This window comes from Telopea speciosissima, chromosome 9 (genome assembly GCF_018873765.1).
Source record: "Telopea speciosissima isolate NSW1024214 ecotype Mountain lineage chromosome 9, Tspe_v1, whole genome shotgun sequence".
Taxonomy (NCBI): domain Eukaryota; kingdom Viridiplantae; phylum Streptophyta; class Magnoliopsida; order Proteales; family Proteaceae; genus Telopea; species Telopea speciosissima.
The window spans coordinates 15,515,302-15,539,690 of record NC_057924.1 but is presented as its reverse complement, the minus strand read 5'-3'; the positions used below and the strand labels follow the sequence as shown (position 1 = coordinate 15,539,690).

The 24,389-nt window shown below is 39.7% G+C and overlaps 2 protein-coding genes across 3 annotated transcripts; one reads left to right on the top strand and one right to left on the bottom strand.

The window, feature by feature from the left end:
* The first annotated feature begins 3,560 nt into the window (after positions 1 to 3,560).
* LOC122641006 (3-hydroxybutyryl-CoA dehydrogenase) lies at positions 3,561 to 23,291 on the top strand. Of its 2 annotated transcripts, XM_043834320.1 has the most exons (5): positions 3,561 to 3,565; positions 21,227 to 21,441; positions 21,688 to 21,909; positions 22,497 to 22,609; positions 22,738 to 23,291. In XM_043834320.1, the coding sequence occupies exons 2-5, from the start codon at positions 21,256 to 21,258 to the stop codon at positions 23,105 to 23,107; spliced, it is 891 nt and encodes a 296-aa protein (XP_043690255.1). In that variant the 5' UTR covers positions 3,561 to 3,565; positions 21,227 to 21,255; the 3' UTR covers positions 23,108 to 23,291. The 2 variants fall into 2 exon arrangements, with proteins under 2 accessions (XP_043690255.1, XP_043690254.1); XM_043834319.1 differs by lacking the exon at positions 3,561 to 3,565 and having other exon boundaries at positions 21,211 to 21,441.
* LOC122638673 (uncharacterized mitochondrial protein AtMg00860-like) lies at positions 16,428 to 16,904 on the bottom strand. The gene has a single exon (XM_043831526.1). It carries the CDS (start codon positions 16,902 to 16,904, stop codon positions 16,428 to 16,430), a length of 477 nt encoding a protein of 158 aa, XP_043687461.1.
* Positions 23,292 to 24,389: the final 1,098 nt, after the last annotated feature.

The window sequence follows — 24,389 nt, the reverse complement described above, 5'->3', positions numbered from 1 at the left end:
AATTCAAGTTGAACTATGTCTTCCTTACAAAAATAAAATAAAATAAAATTATACCACATAAATAGGGAATCTTGGAGTTTACTTAGCTAGAAGCTCTCCAACTATTTCACTTATTTTATTGAAATCAATTCAAATCTATTTTTCTCTTTAATGTTTGCAATTAGGGCAAACATGTTATTTAACTCTAAGTTTACAACTACCTTTATATCTATTGATTTTCTACGGAAGAAGAAGAGGTGGACCCCGACCTCCGACCTCCCTTCCTGTTCTCCCACACCACCCCCTCTCTTATTCAGTCCCACCCCACCTTCTCAAGGATTAGTGTATAATTGATATTCATACATGACCATAATTGTAGTTTTTTTTTTTGAGATTAGGTTGCTAGTTGCTATTTCTAATAGACACATTTCAACGTTATTTTTTTTAAATAAAGCAAATTATTATTGTCACAACGGTCTATAATTTTTTCAAATGTCACATGCAAGGCACGTATTCTGTCACATGGACATATGATATGTCCATTATGCCTATTGGATAAAGAGGACAGTTTACATTAGTCACATGTCAAATTTTTAAGTCTAATTCAATCAAATACCCGTTTTTGTATTCGCACACATCTCGTGTCTGTCTATGTATGTGTATTGGTACTCTAAACATTATTGTACATTTTTCCAATTCTAAGTGACAAAAATACAATTTAAATTTCAAGAAAAAAAACATAAAAATAGATTACTAAAATTTATCTTGTAATTTTCAGAAACATCACCTTCTATTGTTTTATTTATAACTACCCAATCAATAAAGAACTCCCTCTAATCTCACCCAGCAATGGAGAGGGGCATAGCAATTAGCACTACCCCAAAATGAAAGTGATGAATGAAAACTATTTGGTCAACAAGTTTCTGCTTTTGGGCTGTGGATACGGTTTGCATAGTCATTAGTGTTTGGTAAAGTAAGCCCACCACCACCACCACCACCACAGCCCACTACCACTTGTTGTGATCATTTTTCTGTCGGTGCAAGCAGGTTTTGGGACCATTTGTTCCATCTGTTGGAACGGTTTTGAATGCAAAGTTGAAAGCAACTTCAATAGCCTTACCAGTTCTTCCTAAACACTCACTCACTATCTTATTGAAAATTGCTCCATTTGCCTTAATTAAGCAAGCCGTTAAAGTGGCAGAGCAGTTCAGAGCATATAATGAAGCTTTGAATAATTTTGTTGGACGGATGGGGTAAAAGGGTTCCTAATTTTCGTAAGAGAGAACACTCATCCATGCCCATTGAGATCATGGATTTAGTGCACAGTATCAGATCGGGTATCGATCATCTCAAAAATTGATATGATATCGATATGGATCAGCCTATATGGGATAGTTTTTGCTTTTGATTTTGTTAAGAAAATCAGATTTTTTTTTTTTAATAGTTTGACCCCTAATCCAAAGCTAGGTATTGATATGGATTGCCTGATATCGATACCTCAAACCATGATTGTGATTCTTTGATGTTATATACAATCTCCTTGAGCAAGCAATATATAAAAGGAGAAATAAAAAAACACAAAGGGTTATGTGCACGGACGGCCATGCACCATGCATTATTTTATTCCCCTTCACTATAAGGGGTTCAAAATGAACCATACCGAACCACCCATTTGACACATCATAATCCTGAAATAATCCAAACTAAGGCTGTAAATGGATAATCGAAAATCCAAATTTGATCCACATCTGTTTTTGTTTAGAGATATCAAAAAAAAAATTTGAATATTCCAATAAAAATTCAAATACTTAATAATAAAAAATTAACTAAATAATAATCTCAAGGGTATTTGAAGATTCAACATGTTCTAGAATATGAGAAAAAGAGAATCATGAGCTAAGAGATATAGATTGAGAGTGACTTATATCCCCTATGGAAAGGAAAGTCTAGGTTACACAAGATAAAGATATAAATGGATGATGAAAAATCCGAATTCAATCCACATCCAAATCTATTGTACAAAAATATCTGAATCCAATCACATCCGAGTTGAATTCGATCCGTTTACAAGCCTAATTTTAATTCAAACACCTATTTGACTCATCAACCCTTGACATAATTGAAACCCCCTATTTGACAAATCATAACCTGCCCTCTGTCGTATACGCGTGCATGAAAACCCTACCTATAATAGAATAAAGGGAAAGCAGGTTTTTTCAAAGTTTGGCCAATGGCAGGTATTGACCTGTGCTACTCTGATTTGGTGTCTTCTGTCTGGGTAAGATTTAACCTATAATGTAGTAGACACGTGTTTGGCATACAATGGTTTGACTAATTATGTGTTTAATTTTAATCTAATCATTCCTTTTAAAGAAATCTATATTAATCCGTACCATCTAATCTATAATGTAGGTGGGAAAGTTTTTTCCTTTTTTTCTTTCGAGAGGGTGGAAAATCTAGGTGGGTTGATGAGGAAAAGCTGCTGCTCCTAAAGGAGTCTTAGATGTCAAATCAAATGATTTGATTTTTTGGTTTAAAAGTCATCCAAACATGATAAATTGATAACGAGAGTGGGAGATACACTTATTAGTGCTAAGCATCCTATTAGGTGGATATTTAACTATTTGATCTGGACACGTGTCGACATATGACATGTAAGATGCAAATATTGTACATTGGATAAGGATAGCTAGTAAGTTTGGGATCGGAATCAGTAATGGAATCAGTCACCGTGGATTGGATCTGGAAAAGAATTTATTCAACTCGAATAGATATCAAACTAATAATGGAAAATTAAGTAGCTAATCATCTTGAGGGTTCCTAAAGATTTGACACATGTTAGAGAATAAGAAAAAGAGTTAAGACAACTGAGGTAATGGATTGAAAATGAATCATGTCAGGGTTGGATGGTTCGGATTACACAATTCAGAGATGCAAATGGATAGTCAAGAACATGGATTTGATTCACATATGATCCATATGCGATTCATACATCTCTAGATACAATACTTCTGTAATCAACATCGGAGTTGAGCTTGATGACTATAAAACTCTTGTGAATTGATTTGAGAAAATCTCCTAGGGTTTTTTGTTAAGGTCATTAACCCCTTAGCTCTAGTTACTTTTACTCTCGCCCTTCTTGTTGTGTGAACAATGAATCTAAACCCCTACCGAGAAAGGAAAAAATGCTCGGGTTCTTAAAAACAAGTAGAAATCATCCTCACCTCTTTGGAAAAATAGAGAGAGAATATATAGGGAGTCACCGCTTAGATAAGGGTCTAGGACCCATAAAAAAATAAAATTGACGTCAAAGAAGACAATGAACAGGCACGCACATGCCAACCCACAATGAGTAATGCGAGAATTCCTGATGGGTAAAGTTACCATGACCTCTTGTAGTCAGTGGGTGTAGAGGTTTCGTAATAGAATAATGTTTGAGTTGATCGATGAGACGAGCTACACTCATTGATCTCTTATGAGGTAGGAAGTGGACACAACTAGTGGGAGTGCACTACAATAATAGGAACCATCTCATGACATCATGATCCACTCCATAACAATAGGTATGTACTTTAGTTAAGCCTGTGTTAGCTTATAGGAATGAGCATGATGCTCAAGTGACCAAAAATATTGGAAGTCTATATGATAGACAGAATTAGTTTAATCAACCAACCCGAGCATAATGAACTCCTATAGGTTAAGTTGTACATGTAATGGTTGAGTTGTTCCAATTCACACTCGTAGGCTATGAGAGAAGCTTAAAGTGTAGTTATGTGGTTTATCAAACTACTTTGATTTGAAATGCCGGCATTGCTTAGCCTCTTTGAGAAAGAAGCTAGAAGGTCATGAAACATTCTAATTAACTAAGTCAGATAAGTTGGTATAACCAAGTACCACATGATATGTGGCCTTCAACTTCCATCATGCATGTTTGGAATTTATTGTAGGCTCCGTTTGGTTGCAAGGGGAATGAAAGGGAAAGGAAAGAAAAATTTTCAAACCTCAAAAAGAAACTTTTGTAATCAATACCCCATATGATTGTATAAACTACTTATATTTTTTACCATATTTAGTAATGATACATTTTACATGTAATATTTATTTTATATTTTAAATCGAAGGTAAATGGATGCAAAGTAAAGTAGAATTTAATAATCAAATATGGAATGATTTGAAATTAGTGATATTGTCACATGGGGTAATGATTACAAAAATTTCTTTTTCAAGTATGAAAATTTCACTTTCCTTTCCTTTAATTCCCCTTGCAACCAAATGGAAAGTTTTGTGAAGGTTCATCATACTAGCTAAGGGGGCAACAACCATAACCATGTTGATGGTTATGAGAACATTTATAATTTTATATTGATTTTAAATGGATGTGAATTGTGTTTTCCAAAAAAATTTCGTTTGGTGTTGATCTTCCAAAGTGAGAGTATTTTTTGAAACAAAATTTTTTAATTTTCTCATTTATTTATAAAATTTCTTCTAAATATCGTATTGTAAATCATGTGAAATACTCCAATATTTTTGTCAAAGAGTTTTGAAAATTTTGTATGCTTTAGGAACATCATAGAGTAAGAAAATCGAATCATATTAAACACGATTCGAGCATAGCTTAACTACTTTAAGCTACCTCAGTTTTAGTGGGTCTATGAAATAGCAGTACATGTTCTGAACATGATTCTAACTAAGTCTATTTCTCAGGGGCTTTGGAATTATGAATGGGCGAAAGCCTAATCTATGTTTTCTTAAGTTTGGGGACTGCGTAGCTTTCGTGCATATGCTTTTAACAAATAAGATGGAATCTAGGTCAGAAAGATGCTACTTCTTGGATGCCAAGTGGCATTATAAGGTTTCTAATTCTATAGAGGAATGTTATATGCGACACCTTAAAGAGGATTAAAATCTAATGATCATAGAAAACTCGTTATTTGGCCAACTTTTAATTGTACCAGCTAAACCTAATTTTATATCTCACTATATTTTGTAGCTCCTATGTATTATTCCCTTCTCATGAAGAAGGAAGAATTCATAGTGATAGGTCATAACTAATCATAGCCAATCTCCGAGTTACACGTGGCAGACTGGACCAGTCCCGACTCATCCACCCAGAGTTCAGGTCGGGATATCAACCTCGGGATAACCCCACTTAACCAGAATGGTCTTCTGACCCAACCCAGCCAGAGACTCCGGTCAGGTGAAAGTCATGCCTCTCGCGTGATCCTAGTCACACTTTCTGCATGACCCCAGATCATACACGTGTCGACCAGAGATCATGCCACCAAGGACGACATGAAACCAAGATTATCATCTATAAACAGGTAAAATTTGGGTACCGTTTAGTATCCTAGAGCTATAAATAGTCATGCCAAGCTAAGGTATGGGACTCAATTCACTCTTTCTTGCTTAAGCTCCCTAGCTTGAGATTTCTATCTGTTGCAAACTCTGACTTAGGCATCGGAGTGTACTAACCAGCTCAGGCCGGCACTTCTTTGTTTTCTTGTGATTTACATGTGCAGGACGACCTGACCAGGTGAACTGCGGAGTCAGAATTTGTCACAACACATAGTAAAGTTCTACATTGTATTTGATTTTTCAGATTCAAATGCACATCCCCAGTTGATTTGAAGCTTATCACTTTGGAATATACGCTATTCATTCCATTTAGGTTTAGATTTTTGTTGATTCACTGCAAGACGTGTCCAATGGATGTATGTGGATCTATAAGAGGAAGAAAGATGTGGTTGAGAGAGTAGCAAACTCCAAAGCAAGACTGGTAGCAAAAGGTTCATTCCCTAGAGGGAGAGTGATAAAACCTTTATCACTAGTATTTATGATAAGATTTCTTCGGATTTCATTATTAATAGGTGCACATTGTGATAGTCACAGATCTGATATTATAATGTTAAAACTACTTTCTATTGTTAATATCTTGAGAAGAAATTGACATGCAGTAGTTAGATGGATTTTCATTTCTCTTATAGAAGAAAAACAAGGAGTGCAAGCCATTGAGACCTTTTGTTGATCTCAAGTGAGCTTCTACATACCAGAACATCCGATTTGATCAAATGATCAAATTGTTTGGCTATGATCGGAAGGTGGATGGATCATGAATTGAGTGGGAGCGTAGTATACTTTCTTGTCATAATTGTTCATATGTATTGGATCTTGATTTAGTCAGTTATTTCTTTACATTTAAATTTGTGAGAAATCATAAAATAAGATGTTAGACTTATATCAATTCAGTATACTAAAATCTGGTCGTGGTGATGAAAAGAAATGTTCTTTTCAAGTATGACATGTTTTGAGGAGATTGAAGTTATGGAAAGATTTTTCATAAGCTAGGCTATAAAAGTCTTTATTGACCAGATATTTGTTATGGAATTAAAATAGTGTTTGTATCCAAGCAAAATGATTATTGGATTACTTTCGGAGTTATTCTCAGGTAGTTGAGAAGGACTAGTTTATTCGGGGGGTAAACTATTCATAGCTTAATGAAACTGATAGAAAGTCTACATTAGTTATGACTTTTAATTTAAGGTGATGATGATCATCTTTGGAGGCATTTAAACAGAGATTGGCTTTATATGTCACTATATAACTGGAATCTTTAGTTACTGATAAGTAGCAAAAGTGTTCAATTACATTAGATAAGTAGAAATATAAACTATACCAAAGAGAGCCTAAATATGCGTGATAAATTGCAATGGTACCTTGCATTTTAAGCTTCCCTCTCACCTTTATAATATTAATCAGAATCTATCAATCCACACACACACAGGACTATATTGTATCTCATTTTCATTCGTGAGAGATTAGACTTCTAATATTTTTGGTCATTTGAGTGTCGTGTCCATTAGTGTCGGCCAAAATATACTCAAGTTGAGTGTATAGTACTCATCTTAGTGTGAATTATATACCCATGAGATGATGCTCCATAGTCGTAGGAATCCACCTCTTATTTCATTAGAAATGAATGTGAGCCACCTCGATAATGAACCCATTCATTATTTTGTTGACATCTACAAGAGTTCATTAACAAGATTCTCATATACATCAACAATTTTTTTTTTAGTAAACAGAAATTTATTTAGCGAAACGACATGTGATACACAAGGTTTGGATACAAAGTACCAGAACCTAAAGAGTGGAGTATGACCATACTATCTCACATGCCAATGACAAAGTCTTCCTGACTAGGGGAGATGCAAAAGCAATGGATTCCCTAGAGATAAAGATGTAGACACAACTTACAAGACAAAAAGGATAAATTATATTTATCCTTGGGTGGAGAAGAAACCACCAGTGGAGGTGTGGCAAACAAAGCCCTATACATGCCCACTTTGATGTCTGACATCTTGCCAAGTGTGGGTATCGTGACCTCTAAGTGGGGTTCCTCTTCCGTCTTGCGGGCGGGTCTGTTTTCGGAGTTTCTTAGCGATGAGGGTTTGGGATGAGCATAATTAGTATGATAAAATAAAAGGAGTCATCACCTAGGATTCAGGTCTAGGACCCAAAAAGGGGGTAGCCCCATCCATGGTGTATGGAAAGGGCTCCACATGATTCCATATGGTTTGGTCATAATAAATGTAAGAGATCAGATTACGAGCATGGGAAAGTGTTACATACCCATCTCACCTAGTTAAACCGATCTTTTTATTAGATGTTAAAGTTCGAACATTCTCCCACAATAACACATCCTATACCAACAAGCAAAGCTAATATATGATTTGTTAACATGCATCGATTTCATCAAAGAAAACTATACACATTATCTTCACATTTACACACTATTGTTTATACTAAAACAAACTACTTTAATAGTCCACATTCTACTGAAAATGAAAAACAATGGAGAAACGTATACCTGAAATCGAACTTAACGAGATAAAAGCGAGAAAAAATGGACTTGATGTAAAAACAAAGTCTAGAGTATCTCCTGGCTCAGGTGGAAATGGACAAACGACTTGCCTCTCTCTGTTGAAGAATTTGGTTCTTCGGAACCTCGAGAAAAGTGTGATTTCAAAGTATAAAATGCAGACTTTGGTTACTCGGAATGCAGATAGAGAGATGGTAGCACAAATCTCGAGACGGGGGTTCGACAGAATGCCAAGGTTGGTCGAGGGAGGACTCACACATACTCAAAAGTTAGAAAGTGGGCAGAAGAGTATCGTTCCCAAGGCTGAAAACATGATTTTCATCAAGGGGAGGGGTCCCTCTATTTATTGAGATCCTTCCGCAGTGTCACTTTCAACACTGCAAACTTGGCCAGTGTTTGCCCGTTAGTTACACTTCAAGCGTAGACTTTTCATTGTCATGTAGAGTTACAGAAAGAGTTTAGTTGTAACCGTTGGCCATTTGAGCAGCTTTAAAATCCATAACCGACGAAAGATAAGGAGAAGATGTAGCTGCATGAAACCGAACTCCTTCTTTCCCATGTTGAGTTGCACGAAATAAGGAGAAGAACTGATGGGCGTTGAATTATGTAACCACTCGACAAGTAAATGGAATTAATGGTCGTTGAATTTATGGACTGTTACTCAAAATAGTCGATTGGGTTGGCTGAAATGAAACGTTTCCATATCACGCTTGCTTTAACATTTTAGGGACAACAATATGAATTAAAAACATACCATAATATCCCAATACATCACATTCATTGAACATCTCATGCTAAACACTTTTCATGAATATAAAATAATAATTTATCCCAAGTATTTGTGAACAAAAATGATTCACAAGATGCCCCAATGTCACTTTTAAAATATAAGGTACCCCAAGTATCATTTTCTTAAACATTGGATACCTCAGATCTAATTTGCCCTTTTTCTGATTGTAACGGATTGAGTTTTTTTTGGTTGAAATTGTAACGGGTTGAATTATAACTCCAAAAAGCGGGATGGATGCACAAAATTTATTATTTTATTTATGGGTCTCATGTCTAGACTCTAGAGTCTAAATTTATACAAGAATCCTATTGTTATTTTTTTATTGGTGGCCACCCCTATTGTTAGTCGACTTAACTCCTGTCAGGTTCTTGCTCGGTCAGGTTCATAGGTTCCTCTCATAGGGGACCAGAAATGACGACCTCACCCCCTGCCCGAACACACTACCTGAGTGGGGTGAGATCGTCATTTTCACCTTCCCTATGAGAGGAACCTACGAACCTGACCGGGCAGGAACTTGAGAGGAGAAAAATTCATTGTCAGTTATTTTACGCTAATAAGTGTTATAATAATTTTGCTTATTTATTTAAAGTAAAACATTGTTAAGAGTGCTTAGTAGAGTCTACTACTCATGGCAACTTATTATAATTTTACTTTTTTACCCTTTTAAGATGATTAGGTAAATCATTAATCATATCATTTCAAATAAATGTTGCAGTAAATTACTTTCAATTTTTTTAAAACCTTTTTATACCCTTACATTAAAAATTTTTGAAAATAAAATTAGAAGAAATTAAAAAAAAAAAAAAAAAAGGTTACAACTTCTTAGTTCATAGTGATAAGAAGTTATATCCATTACTCTTTTGGGTTTTTATATATACCTAGCCAACCCCACGATTGATATTTATGGAATGAATTAATTTTGATTTAGAAAAATCTTTTCTCTTTCCCTCCATCCCAGCTTCTTTCTACTCTTGCGGGGCTGTTATATATTTTTTTTATCTAAGGGTGTCAAACAGGGCGTTAATGTGTCATTAGAATGGTTATCCCAAGGATGCCAATCCCGGAACCATCTCATTTCCTAAATGATCCCAAAACTTGTATATGGTTCCGCTAAATTAATGGGATGGTTTCGTTTGATTCTCTCCATCCCGATATTGTATCATAGTAGATTCACAAACAAAAAAGGTATCTATAATAGGGTTAGATTTTCTTGAATCAAATATGGGTTCACCTATACAGAATAGAATCACTCAGATTTATGAATCCGAATCTGCTCACCATCAATTTGAACCAAACAGTTTTTTAAATTCAGATTCATGTACCCATTGATACACCACCAGTTGATTCAACGAACCAAACACGTCCTAAAGGTTCTGAGTACTCAAACTCTCAAACACTTAAATAAGTCCAAATTCTTAAATACACAAAAGGAAAAATGTTTTCTGATCCGTCGAACAGGTAAAGGAATCCATGGTTTGAAGCACCAGACCACAGAAACATAATAAAATCCCCCTATTTGACGAATTGTCAAAACTACCCCTACATTTTTTGTGTTTCTCTCCCTAAAATACCCCTAAAAGTGAATGGAGCACCAACCAACGAACCCCTTCCCCTACACAAATAACTTCCCAAATAAACAAAAAATTGAATATATACTCTTAAGCATATAAAATAAGGGGTGCAACAAGACCAGGTTAGGCATGGTTTTTTGAAAATCCTCACACATCCAGGGCTCTCTAGGGCTTAGCCCAAGCCCATCCTAACCCAAGGTTGGGCTAGGACATCTCAGCCCAGGGTCGGCCCAAGTTTTATCAATCATTGTATTTTAGTATCTTTCGAGTATTTCGTCAAACAACTCATCACCAATCAATCTAATCAGAGCCCTGGTGTTGAACTGTTGATATTCATTTGAAACTTCTACCATTTCTTCCCTCCCTCTCCACTAGTACTGGATTATGATCTTTTATTTTGTTTTTCTGGGACTTTTGGTGATTTGGGCGTAATGGGTACAAATTGATCTTTGTGAATGTTGCGGTATGCTCAATACCATGTCACTTTGTGTTAGTTGAATTTGGGATTGAAATTAGTAATAAGAAAAAAGAATCGTTAGGTTCATTTTTTGTTTTTTGACACTCTGGTTTTTATCTAGACTTGAGACGCAAGATTTTCAAAACTTATTCTATGTCTAATAAGTATCAATAGCAATGATAGTTGGAAAACATGGTTTTGACTAGGCTGAGTTTACCGAGTTTGAGTAAAAAAATTGTGAAACCTAGTCAAGAGTAATGTAAAGTAGGTCAATAAAAAAAGGACCAGACTTTGTCCAAATTTATCCGAATCACATGAGATTCATGTTTTAACCAAAGTCACTTGAAGTTCACTGAGTTTAGTCATTGTTTGTTTTTCTAATGTAGTCCAAGACTTAAACTCGGCCTTCATCCTTCACTTCTTTGAAATTTCCCGGATGGTGATGACAGTCAAACTAGTGGTGCTGCTGTAGTATGGGAATGCGAAGAAGGAACGAAGGGGGCGGTGCAGGCGAAGAAGGAAGACAGTTGTTGTTGCTGATCGAAAGCCACGATACAATGGTCAAGGTGAAGGAATGGTAGATGCTGTTTGGGTCCAACCTTTTTGTGACACAGAATGCAAATGTTTTAAGAAAGGGGAGGAGTAAATGGTGTTAGGGTTTAGGGTTTAAGCACAAGGATGCTTAAAGCATTACACCCTGAGTATCTAATTTGGAATACCCAAACTGCTGCCTCCAACTAGTATTTATAGGAAAACTAGGGTTTAGGTCAGATGGGCTAATTACTAGATTGCCCCTCATAGCCTGAGTATTAATACAAGTAGGATTATATTAGAACATATGAAGGGATATTACATAAATACCCTTACACATGGTGAGAGGTTCATACCTCATGGAGGAAGAAGGGGATAGAGGCCGAGATGGAGAAACCAATGTTAAAAAAACAATCAATGTGAGGACAAAAAAGCATCACAACGATCAAAATAGGTGGGCCCAAAAGAGTCATTTACTTGCATCGAGATCCTCTCTAGGGAGTCCAACGCCCAGGGAGTGCCAAGGGACACCCAACGGATGGGCTGTACTGCATAGATCCTGACGGTTGAAAGTTGAAACAAAACCTATTTTATTTCTAAATTTACCCTAACATCCCGATGGAGTTTGTGATTGTGGTGTTCATCTCTCTCCCACCCTTCCTCTAATTGATCAAGTGTTTTTTCGTCCACTATAAACTTACTGAAGAGAGACCAAACAAATAATTCTACTATCATTGTTGCTTGTCATTGCCTTTTCTGAGACATTTACACTCACCATTTATTTGGGCTGCAACACAGTCGAGTTGGGCTAAGCTTTTTAAAACCCCAGTCCAACCTTGAGTCCCCTTAGCTTGGCCCATGCCCGGCCTTGCTCTGACTTAGAGACTAAAAAATCTAATCCTGAACCGAAAGCAAGGTTAACCTTGATTGGCCCTAACCAGGGAGAAGAAGAAGCACATAGATTGTAAGTAAATTAACATTTTCCACATAGCAGTGAATTGAAAGCATCAATAACAATAATCTAAGGAAACCAAAATTTCAAAGTAATACCAAAATTATATAGTTCCAGATTAAAACACATCTAATAATCACTCTGTAGAATCTCTACTAGTATGGATGATGATGCATTCCTCTAATCATATCATGATTCTTTGTTTTAATTGTAGAACAAATGACATGGCAATAAGATTGTCATAGTTGTCCAAGTATAACATGACCATAATATGAAAATCAATCTAATGTGTTTTTTGCATCAATTAATTTTGAAGAAAGCAACACAACTAGTTAAATTCATGCTTGAGGCATAGGAGCATACATGTAAGAATATATTCAACAAAATATGAGGATAAAGCAATTGCATAGATCTTACTCGACTTTTCAAATGCGTATTCAATTGATGTATTATTTTCAGTTATTGATGATCCCATCAAATTCAACACAAGATTTAAAAGTTTATCACTTCTATCAAACAAGATAAGGCTGAGTTGGGCTGGGCTAGCCCAAGGACTTAACCCTGGCCCGACCTGACCTTAACTCAAGGCCAAAAATTTCTAGTCCTGACCAGCCCTCAGGGCCAGGGTATCTCAGCCCAGACCCTCTTTGGGCTCAGGGAGGGCCAGAATTTGCTGCTCCTATTTCAAAATTTTACAAACAATAGACAGTGGTAAAGATATTACGGTAACCTAAAAATACTCCATCAAAAACAAGACTGCAACTCCCGATAAGCATATCGATCATACCTTACCTAATCCCCCTCCCATATTGCTGAATTTCTTTGTGTTGTTCTTCCATAGGTTTTCAGGAGCTCGTCTAGAGTGCGAGGGGATTTCTGACAGGTAGCTAGATTTAGACAGAAATAGGAAGGGTGTTGTCGTCAAATCAAATGGCAAACATGGTTTTAGGAATCATTATTGGATGAGGCAATTCATATTAGTGTCGGTAGAGGCCGATACCAATTCCTGGTCGATTTAATACATTGTACTGATCAAGGGTAGAAATGTAACTAAAAGCCAATTTTTTTTTGAAAATCAGGGGTAAAACTGTCCGTTCTTGACTGATACAGCTAATCTAGAATTCTAGATTAGTATCGAATTGATATCAGTTGAGACAAATACTTTAGCCGATATCAATTCCTAAAACCCAGGTGGCGAAGGATGGGTGTCATCATATGAAGCTCCTTTCTGTGGTGATGATGGTCGTGAAAAGGGTTTGAAAGGACAAAAAAAGGAGCAATAGAGAAAGAAGAACAGTGAACCTCATAGTATGAAGAACAATCACTGTCTCTCTCTCTTCCCTCTCTCCTTCATCAATGAATCAATTCGATTTGGTCATACTTAGGGCCTTTTTGGTATCATTTTTCATTTTCATTATGCTCTATTTAAAAAGAGTCATTAATAAGTCATTTTTGATAAAAATGAAAAACTGTTTGGTAGCTACCAGACATAAAAGAATATAGAATGAGAAATCGTTTGGTAACTACCTATATGTAAATAATTTCATAACATTTTTTAAGTGGTGGACGAAGAGATTCTCTCTTCACCCATCTTCTTCCCCAAATCAACTCAGGGCTTTCTTATGAAGATCCTACTTTAAACTATTTTATGGATCCTTCAAATGATCAGTGGGATAGAGGGCCATAGAGCAACAGATTTCACTCCCTTTATGTTGTATTGGGCGATCTTCCGCCTTGTGCTTGGAACTTGATTACAGCTGTGCGCTTCTGGATTTCAAGGAACATTTTTTCTACTATAAAGAAGATGAAGGTCACTTCATTTTGAAGAGTGGATCAGCGTTCTCTCGTAATTTGGATTTAGTCCCCTTCATTGGCCCTCCTGATTTTCCTGAGTTGCAGAGATTTCCAAATGAACTTCTCTTTTAGGTGTTCCTTGGTTCAGAATGGGTGCCTTGAAGAGCCAACACTTGATTTCAATTGTTTCAAGTTGGTTCATCCTGCTTTCTATCCAGTTAAGTACATAGAGCATGCCCTGGAGAAGCTGTATCATTTAAAAGAGTGCTGCTATGAACCTGTGAAGTGGCTCCATAAGCAATCTGGAAAATACCGTAGATTGATGCGAACCAGGGAATAGCTAGCTTCGAGGGCTAGAACCTCCAGAGAAGAAGACGAAGAAGACGAAGAAGAAGAAGAAGAAGAAGAAGGGAAGTGAGAGATTGGAAGATAATATTTTCCTTTTCCTTTTCATACCTTTCTACACCCTTTTTATAATATCTTTCTAACGGTTATAATATTCTCTGACATCCACTATACCTCCTAACCTATCACAAGCTACCAGCTCCTCTCATTACTAACAAACTTTGTCCTACGCTTTCATGCTTTCCTTACTACTACCAGCTGTTGCATTACTCATAAACATCTAAGGCTTTTGGTCGTCTACAGTTCCTGGTAGACCGTCATGGCACCCCATCCATCTCTCTAGAAGCTGCTGCCACCTCCCCAGTCAACGTGTCTCCGATGTCATCTGCCAACACGATCGTATCATTGCCTTCCCCTGCGAAAGGAACCTTGTCCTCAAGGTTCAGACTAGGGAACTGACGGAGCAGGGTGACAATATCTACCCAAGAGGCTTCTTCAAGTGGAAGGTCTTGCCACTGAACCAAGGCCTACCGGACCTCTGAACCACGCCGTCATAAGAAACGAAACCGTAGAATAGCTATGGGCCGTGGAGAAGCTTGGTCCGATAGCAAAATTGGAGGTATAGGCTGTAGTGTTGCACCTGGCTGACCAACACAAGGCTTAAGGACTGAGACGTGAAAGACAGGATGAATCTAGGCACCAGGGGGAAGATCCAGCTAATAAGCCACCTTGCCAACTCGGTCCACCACTTGAAATGGGCCAAAAAACCTTTTAGACAGCTTATGATTGAGGCACAGTGCGACTGAGACCTGCCTATAAGGCCGGAGCTTGACAAAAACCCAGTCGCCCACCAAAAATTCCCTGTCTGTTCTCCTCTTGTTGGCCTGTGCACGCATTCGAGCCTGTGTCCGTGCCAAATTCACCTTTAAATTGCGGATAATGGCGTCACGTGTCTACAATTCTTCATCCATTGTCGAGTTGGGCGAGGAACTTGGTATGTATCTCTGCAGGGACGGAGGTAATCGACCATACAACGCCTGAAATGGGGTGATACCAGTGGATGAATGATAGACCGTGTTGTACCAGTATTCGGCCCAGCTTAAGTGTTGCACCCGCTGTGTTGGCTCATTAGAAACAAAACTGCGGAGATACATCTCGAGGCATCGGTTAACCACCTCAGTCTGGCCATCAGTTTGCGGGTGATACGACGTACTCATCGAAAGAGTGGTGCCTTGTAACTTGAAGAGATCATGCCAAAAGGAGCTCAAAAATAATGGATCTCTATCGCTGACTATAGAACGTGGTAATCCATGTAATTTGACAACCTCTGCCATGAATGCCTCAGCCACACGCAGGCTTGTGTAGTTGCTTGGCAATGGAATGAAATGGGCATACTTTGTTAAGCGGTCCACAACCACCATGATCGTCGTTTTCCCACGTGAGCAGGGCAGCCCTGTAATGAAATCCATCGACACATCTTCCCATACTTGATCCAGAATGGGCAATGGTTGAAGGAGCCTTGCTGGAGACGTGTGCAACGCCTTCATCTGTTGGCATATTAAACATGCAGCCACAAACCCTTTAATATCTGAGCGCATGCCTTTCCAGTAGAGGTTTACGGCAATGCGCTTGAAGGTGCGAAGATACCCGGCATGCCCTTCTGGAGGGGAAGAATGGTATTCCTGGAAAAAGGAGTATCGCAGGGGAGAATCCGATGGAATGACTAGCCACTGGTTATAGAAGAGGAGCCCATCTCTAAGAGTGTAACATTCATATAACTGTGGTGTAGTAACCAGGCCTTCACAGATTTGGGTAAGTTCTGGGGACTGCAACACTGCTTGTTTAAGTTCTGGTAAGAAGGTAAAGGTGGGCACAGAAATAGCAAAGAGGGAGGGAGGTGTATCAGGCATCTGGGACAGGGCGTCAGCAGCCTGGTTCTCACGGCCAGGTTTATAAGTAATTTTAAATGAGTACCTCACCAGCTTAGATAGCCATTCTTGCTGCTTGGGAGTCTGGAAGACTTGTGTCGTGAGCTCGCAGAAGCTCCTTTGATCTATTTTTATAAAAAACTTTCACCCCAGCAGGTATTGTCGCTACCATGTGACAGTTTGAGTTATAGCATACATTTCTCAGTGGTAAGTAGATGATGCTTGCATTCTTGGTGAGAGCTTCTTGCTAAAATAAGCAATTGGATGCCCTTCTTGTATGAGGCTTGCTCCAATCCCTACCCCTGAAGCATCAGCTTCAATAGTGAAAGGTAAAGAGAAATTGGGTAGGGCTAAAACTGGTGCACCTGTCATAGCTTGTTGTAACTGTGAAAATGCCTCTTGGGCCTCTGCAGACCACTGGTAAGCCCCTTTTTTTAATAGATCTGTTAGTGGGGCAGCTAAGTGGGCATAACCTTTAATAAAACGTCTGTAATAGCCCGAAAGCCCAAGAAAGCCATGGAGCTCTAGAATATTACGTGGGCTGGGCCACGACAAAATAGCAGCTATCTTAGATGGGTCAACCGCCAACCCATGGGCCGATACCACATGACCCAGATACTCAATGGACTGTTGCCCGAAGGCGCACTTGGATTTTTTGGCATATAGTTTATGCGCCATCAACGTATCCAGCACCATTTGTAAATGTTGCATGTGGGCTGCCCAAGTTGGGCTATAGACTAATAAATCATCAAAAAAAACTAGGACAAAATGGCGAAGGTAGGGCCGAAAAAATTGAATTCATCATGGCTTGAAATGTAGAAGGGGCATTAGTGAGACCAAAGGGCATTACCATAAATTCGTAGTGGCCATCATGCGTACGAAACGTCGTTTTGGGCACGTCCTCCGCGCGCACACGAATTTGGTGATATCCCGATCGTAGGTCCAACTTAGAGAAGAACTGGGCCCCATGCAACTCATCAAACAGTTCATCCACGGTTGGTATGGGAAATCGGTCACACATGGTCACCGTATTGAGTGCACGGTAATCCACACAAAACCTCCACGTACCGTCTTTCTTTTTTACTAGCAAAACTGGTGAAGAGAAGGGGCTGGTACTGGGGCGTATCACACCCGTAGATAACATCTCAGCCACTTGCCTTTCTATCTCACCCTTCTGGAAATGTGGGTACCGATACGGCCGCACATTCACTGGTTATGTCCCTGGGATCAAGTGAATTGCGTGATCGTGTTGGTGCAAGGGGGGCAATCCTTGCGGTTCATGAAACATTGTATCATATGCGGTTAATAGAGTAGAGAGATCAGCATCTGTGCACTTGCTTGCAGGCTCTGTAGGTTGTGGTAGCTCCAATTTGTACAAGGCTACCTAGGAGTGGGTGGTCAGAATGTGACGCAGAGCATGGGACTGCAACTGAGTTGGGCGTTGGCTTGCATCCCTTATCAAAGTAACTTGCTGGCCATTCTGATGGAACTCCAGCGTCAACCAGCCATAATCAAATGTAACCGGCCCCAATTGAGTGAGCCACTGAACCTCGAGGATGAGATTGGCACCGAAGAGTGGCAGGACATAAGCATCCATCGAAACGGTGTAATTTGCAATCTTCAAAGGGAGTTGGGAAATCAGTCCTTCGCAGATCAATCTGCTACCAGTGCCAACCATTACCGTAATATTTGGAGCTGCTTCTACGGCTAATCCTAGATAGCGTGCCACTCTGCCTTGGATGAAGGTATGTGTGCTATACCTGTCATGGAGTGATACGATAACTCGGTGGTGGTGAACTGGTTATCATAGGGTGGTCCATCGAGTTCAAGACTGATAGGGGTATCTACCTCAATGTCGGCTGCATCATTGTCATTGTATTCGAGGAGAAATAGCCGTCAAGATTTGCATCGGTGCCCCGGTGAGAACTTCTCATTGGAGTTATAACACAAACCTTTCTCTCTCCGTTGCTACATCTCTGCTAGCATGAGACGCTTAATCGGAACAGAGGAGACAAGGGTTGGAAGCACAGGTAACTTCGAATTGACCGGTGGAGTGGGTGATGGCGGTGATCGTGACGACAATGGTGAAGCCCGTGTGAAGGATCATCGTCCCTCCCAAAGTTTGGCTTCCTGAAGGCGAGCTAATCCCACTGCTTCGGCCATGGTCGCCGGTCGGAATGCCATAACTTCATTTTTGATATCCGATCGCAGGCCGAAAACAAAACAACTGATCAAAAACTTGGGTGGAAGATTGGTAATGCGATTCGCCAACACTTCGAACCGAGACTGATATTCCATCACCGCAGTGCTCTAAGTTAACTTTGCAAGCGCAGCTTAAGGATCATCAAATTCGGATGGACCAAAATGTAGCCCATGTCGAAAACTGCTCTGAATGATACATCCATTGGAACCATTAGAGCGCCTCCCCGTCCATATGGAACGATGACACCAACAGCCTCTGCTCATCCGGAGTTCCATGATAATCAAAGAACCTTTCGGCTTTAAAGATCCAGCCAAGTGGATCAGTACCATCGCATCTGGGAAATTCCAAACGGACTGTACGAGTTTGGATCGGAGCAGTAATCGGAGTGGTGGACGATGAGGCACCGGGAAGCCCCAGCAAGCCGGATCGTCGATCTACTGTCGGTGAGTTGAGACGTAGAGCCTACTCTAGACGACCATCCATCGTCGTGAAACGAAGCACCAGGTCAGACATGGTGCGTCGTTGCTCCTCAACGGCGCCCTGGAGGGAGTCCAGCCGTTCTACTTGAGCCGTCGCTGTTGTTTCTAAGTTCTTGATGGAGTCATCCATTTGGCAGAGGCGAGTTCCCTCGGCCATGTTCTCTCAATGAAAGCACCAAAAATGATGCGAACCAGGGAATAGCTAGCTTCGAGGGCTAGAACCTCCAGAGAAGAAGACGAAGAAGAAGAAGAAGAAGAAGAAGCGAGAGATTGGAAGATAATATTTTCCTTTTCCGTTTCATACCTTTCTACACCCTTTTTATAATATCTTTCTAACGGTTATAATATTCTCTGACATCCACTATACCTCCTAACCTATCACAAGCTACCAGCTCCTCTCATTACTAACAAACTCTGTCCTAGGCTTTCATGCTTTCCTTACTACTGCCAGCTGTTGCATTACTCATAAACATCTAAGGCTTTTGGTCGTCTACAGTTCCTGGTAGATCGGTGTGGCACCCCATCCATCTCTCTAGAAGCTACTGCCACCTCCCCAGTCGACGTGTCTCCGATGTCATCTACCAACACGATCGTATCATAGATCCAATCGTATGCCTAATTCTCCTTCTATTTCTATGTTACGTTGGTTGTTGGAAGAAGAAGAAGGAGGAGGGGGCTTGCCTTTCTAAAAGTAAAAGAAATTGTCTATTTTACCCCTCTTATTTGGGTCATATGAGCACATGCTCATTAAACAGCAAAAAGAATGAAGGAAAAACAGATTTTGATCATGATCCAGAGTCTATTATCATTTTGGGGGTGTTTTGATTTATTTTAATTTTCTATAAAAAAAAAAGATTTATTTTAATAAAAAACAAGTTTCAAAAGTGATACCAAACACATGAAAAAATGAAAATGAAAAATGATATCAAAAACCTCCTTACAATCAAGCTTTGGAAAAGGTACTTCTGTAGCTCGTCTATTTTACATAGGGTCTTCGTTATTGGGTTTGGGGCTGGGGGTTAAGGATATCAATCGGTACGGTACATTGCACATATATCCCACTGTATCGAATCGATTCGGTACAAGTATTTAGTATGGTATCAATATAGTATGGTATATTTTTAGTTATGTTTATACTAGTACCGTATCGAATACTAACTTGGTACAAGATGAACAGAGGGAATAGGAGGGAGAGGTGTTGCACAATAGCAAGGGTAGGGTTGGAGTTGAAAAGCGGGTGGGCATGGGTTGTGCAAAAGGAGTGGGGCGGAGCACAGTATGGTGTATTTTCAGTTATGTCTATACCAATACTGTACCGAATACTAACTTGGTACAGGGAGAACAGAGCGAATAGGAGGGAGAGGTGTTGCACAGTAGCCATGGTAGCGTTGGAGTTGAAAAGCGGGGGTGGGCACAGATTGTGCAAAAGGAGTTCGGCGGAGCATCAGAGGTGGAGAAAAGGATGAAGAACGCCACCTGGTTGTGCCAGACACACTGCCTTGCACCCTGACACAAGGGTGTGCGAAATGACCTCCACACCCCTGGTCATTTCACACTCCCCTTTGTTAGGGCGTAGGGGGGTGCAACGGTCATTTGATGCGTCCCCGTGTCAACGTGTAGGGGTGGCATGTTTGGCACGACCGAATGTCGTTCTCTTTCCCTTGAAAATATATTCAATTTGAGATAATATTAACCTGGTCATGTGTGGTGCACGGCCCTTATATCTAGACACAAGGTCATGTAAAATGACCCACAATACCCTCAGGAATTTCTGCCTTTTATGGGGGTGTTGCAGTCATTTTACGCAGCTTAGTGTCTGGATGCATGGACCGCGCCGCACCAGACCCAAGTAGTGTTGTTACTTCCTAATATTAATCGTAAAAGAAATCCCAAACATAGTTTTCAAAGGTATCCTCACCTAAATTATATCTGAAGTACCAACATCAAGTACCAAATGTTTGATATAATGTGAGAGGTAAGGACATAAGGTCGAGAGGGTAACTGGACACCTCGTTTCCAGGTCGAAGGGGATGGTGGACCCACTCTTTGGGCATGGGTAGAGAGTCATTTCAGCCCCTTGTTAGAGGAACTGGGAACTGGGCAGCAAACTGCCCCACTCGTACAGACAAATGAGGGCGGTATTTCTGCCATTTAGGGGGTGAGAGTGTGAGACCGAGAACATTTTCCCTGTAAATTATTATTATCTGCTCTGACCTAGAGCCGTAGCCCGTAAGGCACCTTTTAGATTAGAAAACGACAATGAAAATTACGTTGTCATCGAAAATTTGGGTTTATCTACAAAGGCATCGGTGTTAGAGTTGGATTTTTGGTGGTAGCGGTAACGGTGATGGCGGAGACGAAGGCGATTGGGGTGGTGGGTAGCGGGCAGATGGGCTCAGGTATCGCCCAGATCGCTGCCGTCGCGGGTGTCGATGTTTGGCTTCACGACTCCGACGCTCAAGCTCTCAGAAGAGCTAAAAATTCCATCTCCAGTTCCCTCCAGCGCCTTATTGCCAAAGGCCACCTCTCTAAGGTACTCTTTCGTCTTATCTTTCCACTTCAACTTCAAACAACTTAGTATTATCAATAGGAATGAGACCAGATTTGTCATCATCTTTGATTAGATCAAACACGACTCAGGTTTGAAGAAATCGGGACTGGAATCTGGAAATTTAATTCTAGTTCAAAGACCAAACACCTTCGTAACAGGAGGAAGAGATCAGTTTTCTTGTCTCTTTGAATTCTGATTTTATTTTTTTCAAGTTTATTCACATAACAGGAAGTAGGCTCTGATGCTCTGCGACGTCTTAGGTTTACCTCGAATTTGGAAGACTTTCGATCCGCGGATGTTATCATTGAAGCGATTGTGGAATCAGAAGATGTTAAGAAGAAACTATTTTCTCAACTTGATAGAATTGCCAAGGCTTCTGCCATTTTGGCTTCTAATACAAGTTCTATTTCTATTACTCGCTTGGCTTCAGCTACTATGCGTCCCTACCAGGTATTGCTGTTAATTTCCATTCTTTTTCTTCTCAAAAAACGTATTTTATTTATTGGTTGCTTAGTAGTTCCTCGGCAATTGTGTGTTTTTGAAACCTTACCATTCCCTCCATTGTCTTTACTCAAGCCTCCATTCATCAGTTAATCAGTTAAACAATTAACATTTTGGAGACTGAAATTTTACCCACATTTCAAGATCATGTATATTATGGATATACATGGATGGAGGGTAAATGCTTCAAATTCTGATTGCCCAAGGATCAAAGCCTCTTGATGTAGTGAAAAGAGAAGAAAGGAAACAAAATTAGGAGAATAGGCTGATCAGAACCTTGTTGCTGTTTTTCTTTTCTCCCCAATTTTATCTCCTAAGTGGTTCATTGTCTGCACCCACTAGTTTACATATTTTCACTACCATGTATTATCAGAAAACCTTTAGCCTGCCTTGTTCATCCAGCACTCTCTTACACACCACTCTTTAGTCAGTTTCTAGTTTCAAAACAAAGAGATGAGAGGACGGAGTGGTTGATTTCTACGGCAGTTAAGGTCATTGGATCTTTGACTAGAAGTATAATTGTTTCATTATTGCAGGTGATTGGCATGCATTTTATGAATCCTGTTCCTACCATGAAACTGGTTGAGATTATAAGAGGTGCGGACACATCAGATGAAACATTTGTGGCAGTGAAAACCTTATCAGAGCGGTGAGGGTTGTACCCATAATACTCTGTTCTCAGCATTATGGCTATCTGTTTTCCTTTAACAAAACTCCCAAATCATCTCTGGTATCTCAGTATTCCAAATGAACTTGTGGGTGATTGTTTGGATGCAGGCTTGGAAAGACTGTTATATGCTCTCAAGACTACCCTGGATTCATTATAAATCGGATTCTTATGCCCATGATAAATGAAGCATTCTTCACTCTCTATACTGGGGTGGCAACAAAAGAGGACATTGATGCAGGGATGAAGCTGGGTACAAATCAGCCAATGGGCCCTTTAGAGCTCGCAGATTTCATTGGACTGGATGTTTGCCTGTCAATAATGAAGGTCCTTTACGCTGGTCTGGGAGACAGCAAATATGCTCCATGCCCTCTTCTTGTACAGTATGTTGATGCTGGTCGCCTAGGAAAGAAACGAGGTATTGGTGTATATACTTACGGTAAACCACCAGAAGTTGTAAAACCATCACCTCGTCTCTGAATAACGATATGAGATGGGCAGTGAATCCTTTGAACCCTTGCCATCCACAGAGAAAATGAGGGAGTCTGTGTGTACACCTTCAATAAGATACCAGCACCCATAGAACCATTAACTTGACCATGGAGCAGTCAAGCCATGTAGTGAGGGGAAATTAGACAGAATAAATACTTGATCTTTCCTTGTGGAAATTAGAGTGGCTTATGGCATCATCAAAACTTTCACATTGTGCAAATGTAACATCCCTCCCCTGTGGTAAAACTCGCGTGTGTTTGCTGTCAATTTTCTCAGGGATGGAGGTGATGGCAAAGTGGGATTCTTGCTACTACTGTACTCTTATTGTTATAGGATGTCAGGTACATTGTGTTTTTTTATTATAACATTCTTTCCACCCTCCCACTTCCTGAAAATACAGAAAAAAGGGAAGAAAGGCCATTACATTCATTACTATATAGGCAGTGGAGCCGCCCTGATTTATAGTTTTGGCACTTCATTAGTTCTTCCAATTCAATCAAAACCCAAACTGTAGTTCTTGGGTATTGTCTTTCTGTCATTCATCCCTCTTCCCTTTAGCTGAACACTTAAATTCATCCTCTTTCTTATACCGGATTCAGATTCAGATTTCATCAATCCTTATGTTTTTGGGTCTATCCGACTGTCCATCCCTCTTACCTTCAGCTGCCCTCTCAGATTTGTCCTCTTTTTTCTACTAGACTGAGTCCATCAATCCATCTCTGAACAATCTAGTTTAGAAAACATTAGCTTCTCCCCAGTTCATTATTTGGCCCATCTATTACTTTGTTGCATTTCCCCCTTGTTGATGCAATTGATCTAAGAACGTACCTGGGCACACAGTTTATACAAGTATGACCTTTTTCATACAAAGATCAGTTCTTTGCAGCGTCTCAAGACATGGAATCGGAAATCGAATTGGTCCCCTTACTGATTTTGATCATATCTGCCAGAATCAGTCCCAAGAACCCTAGCTTTGGGTCTCAGATCTAGAAACTAAATGATTCTAGGGTTTTGGCATGAATCAGCCGTGTCAAATCGGTTGGCATCGAAATCATTCACGGGCGACCAAATTTTTGGCATATTGGTGGAGAACAATTCACCACCTTCCTACAAAGTTAACCATTTTCGGAGTTACCCCTCTTTCAACCACCTAATTTGATGGAGCACCATCTTAACGATCTACTGAAACAGTAGATTTCACTTTCCACTCCTTTCGGGAGGTAGCACACTAGGGAGAAGACTGTCAGAGGTGAGATACTTTGGAAACCGC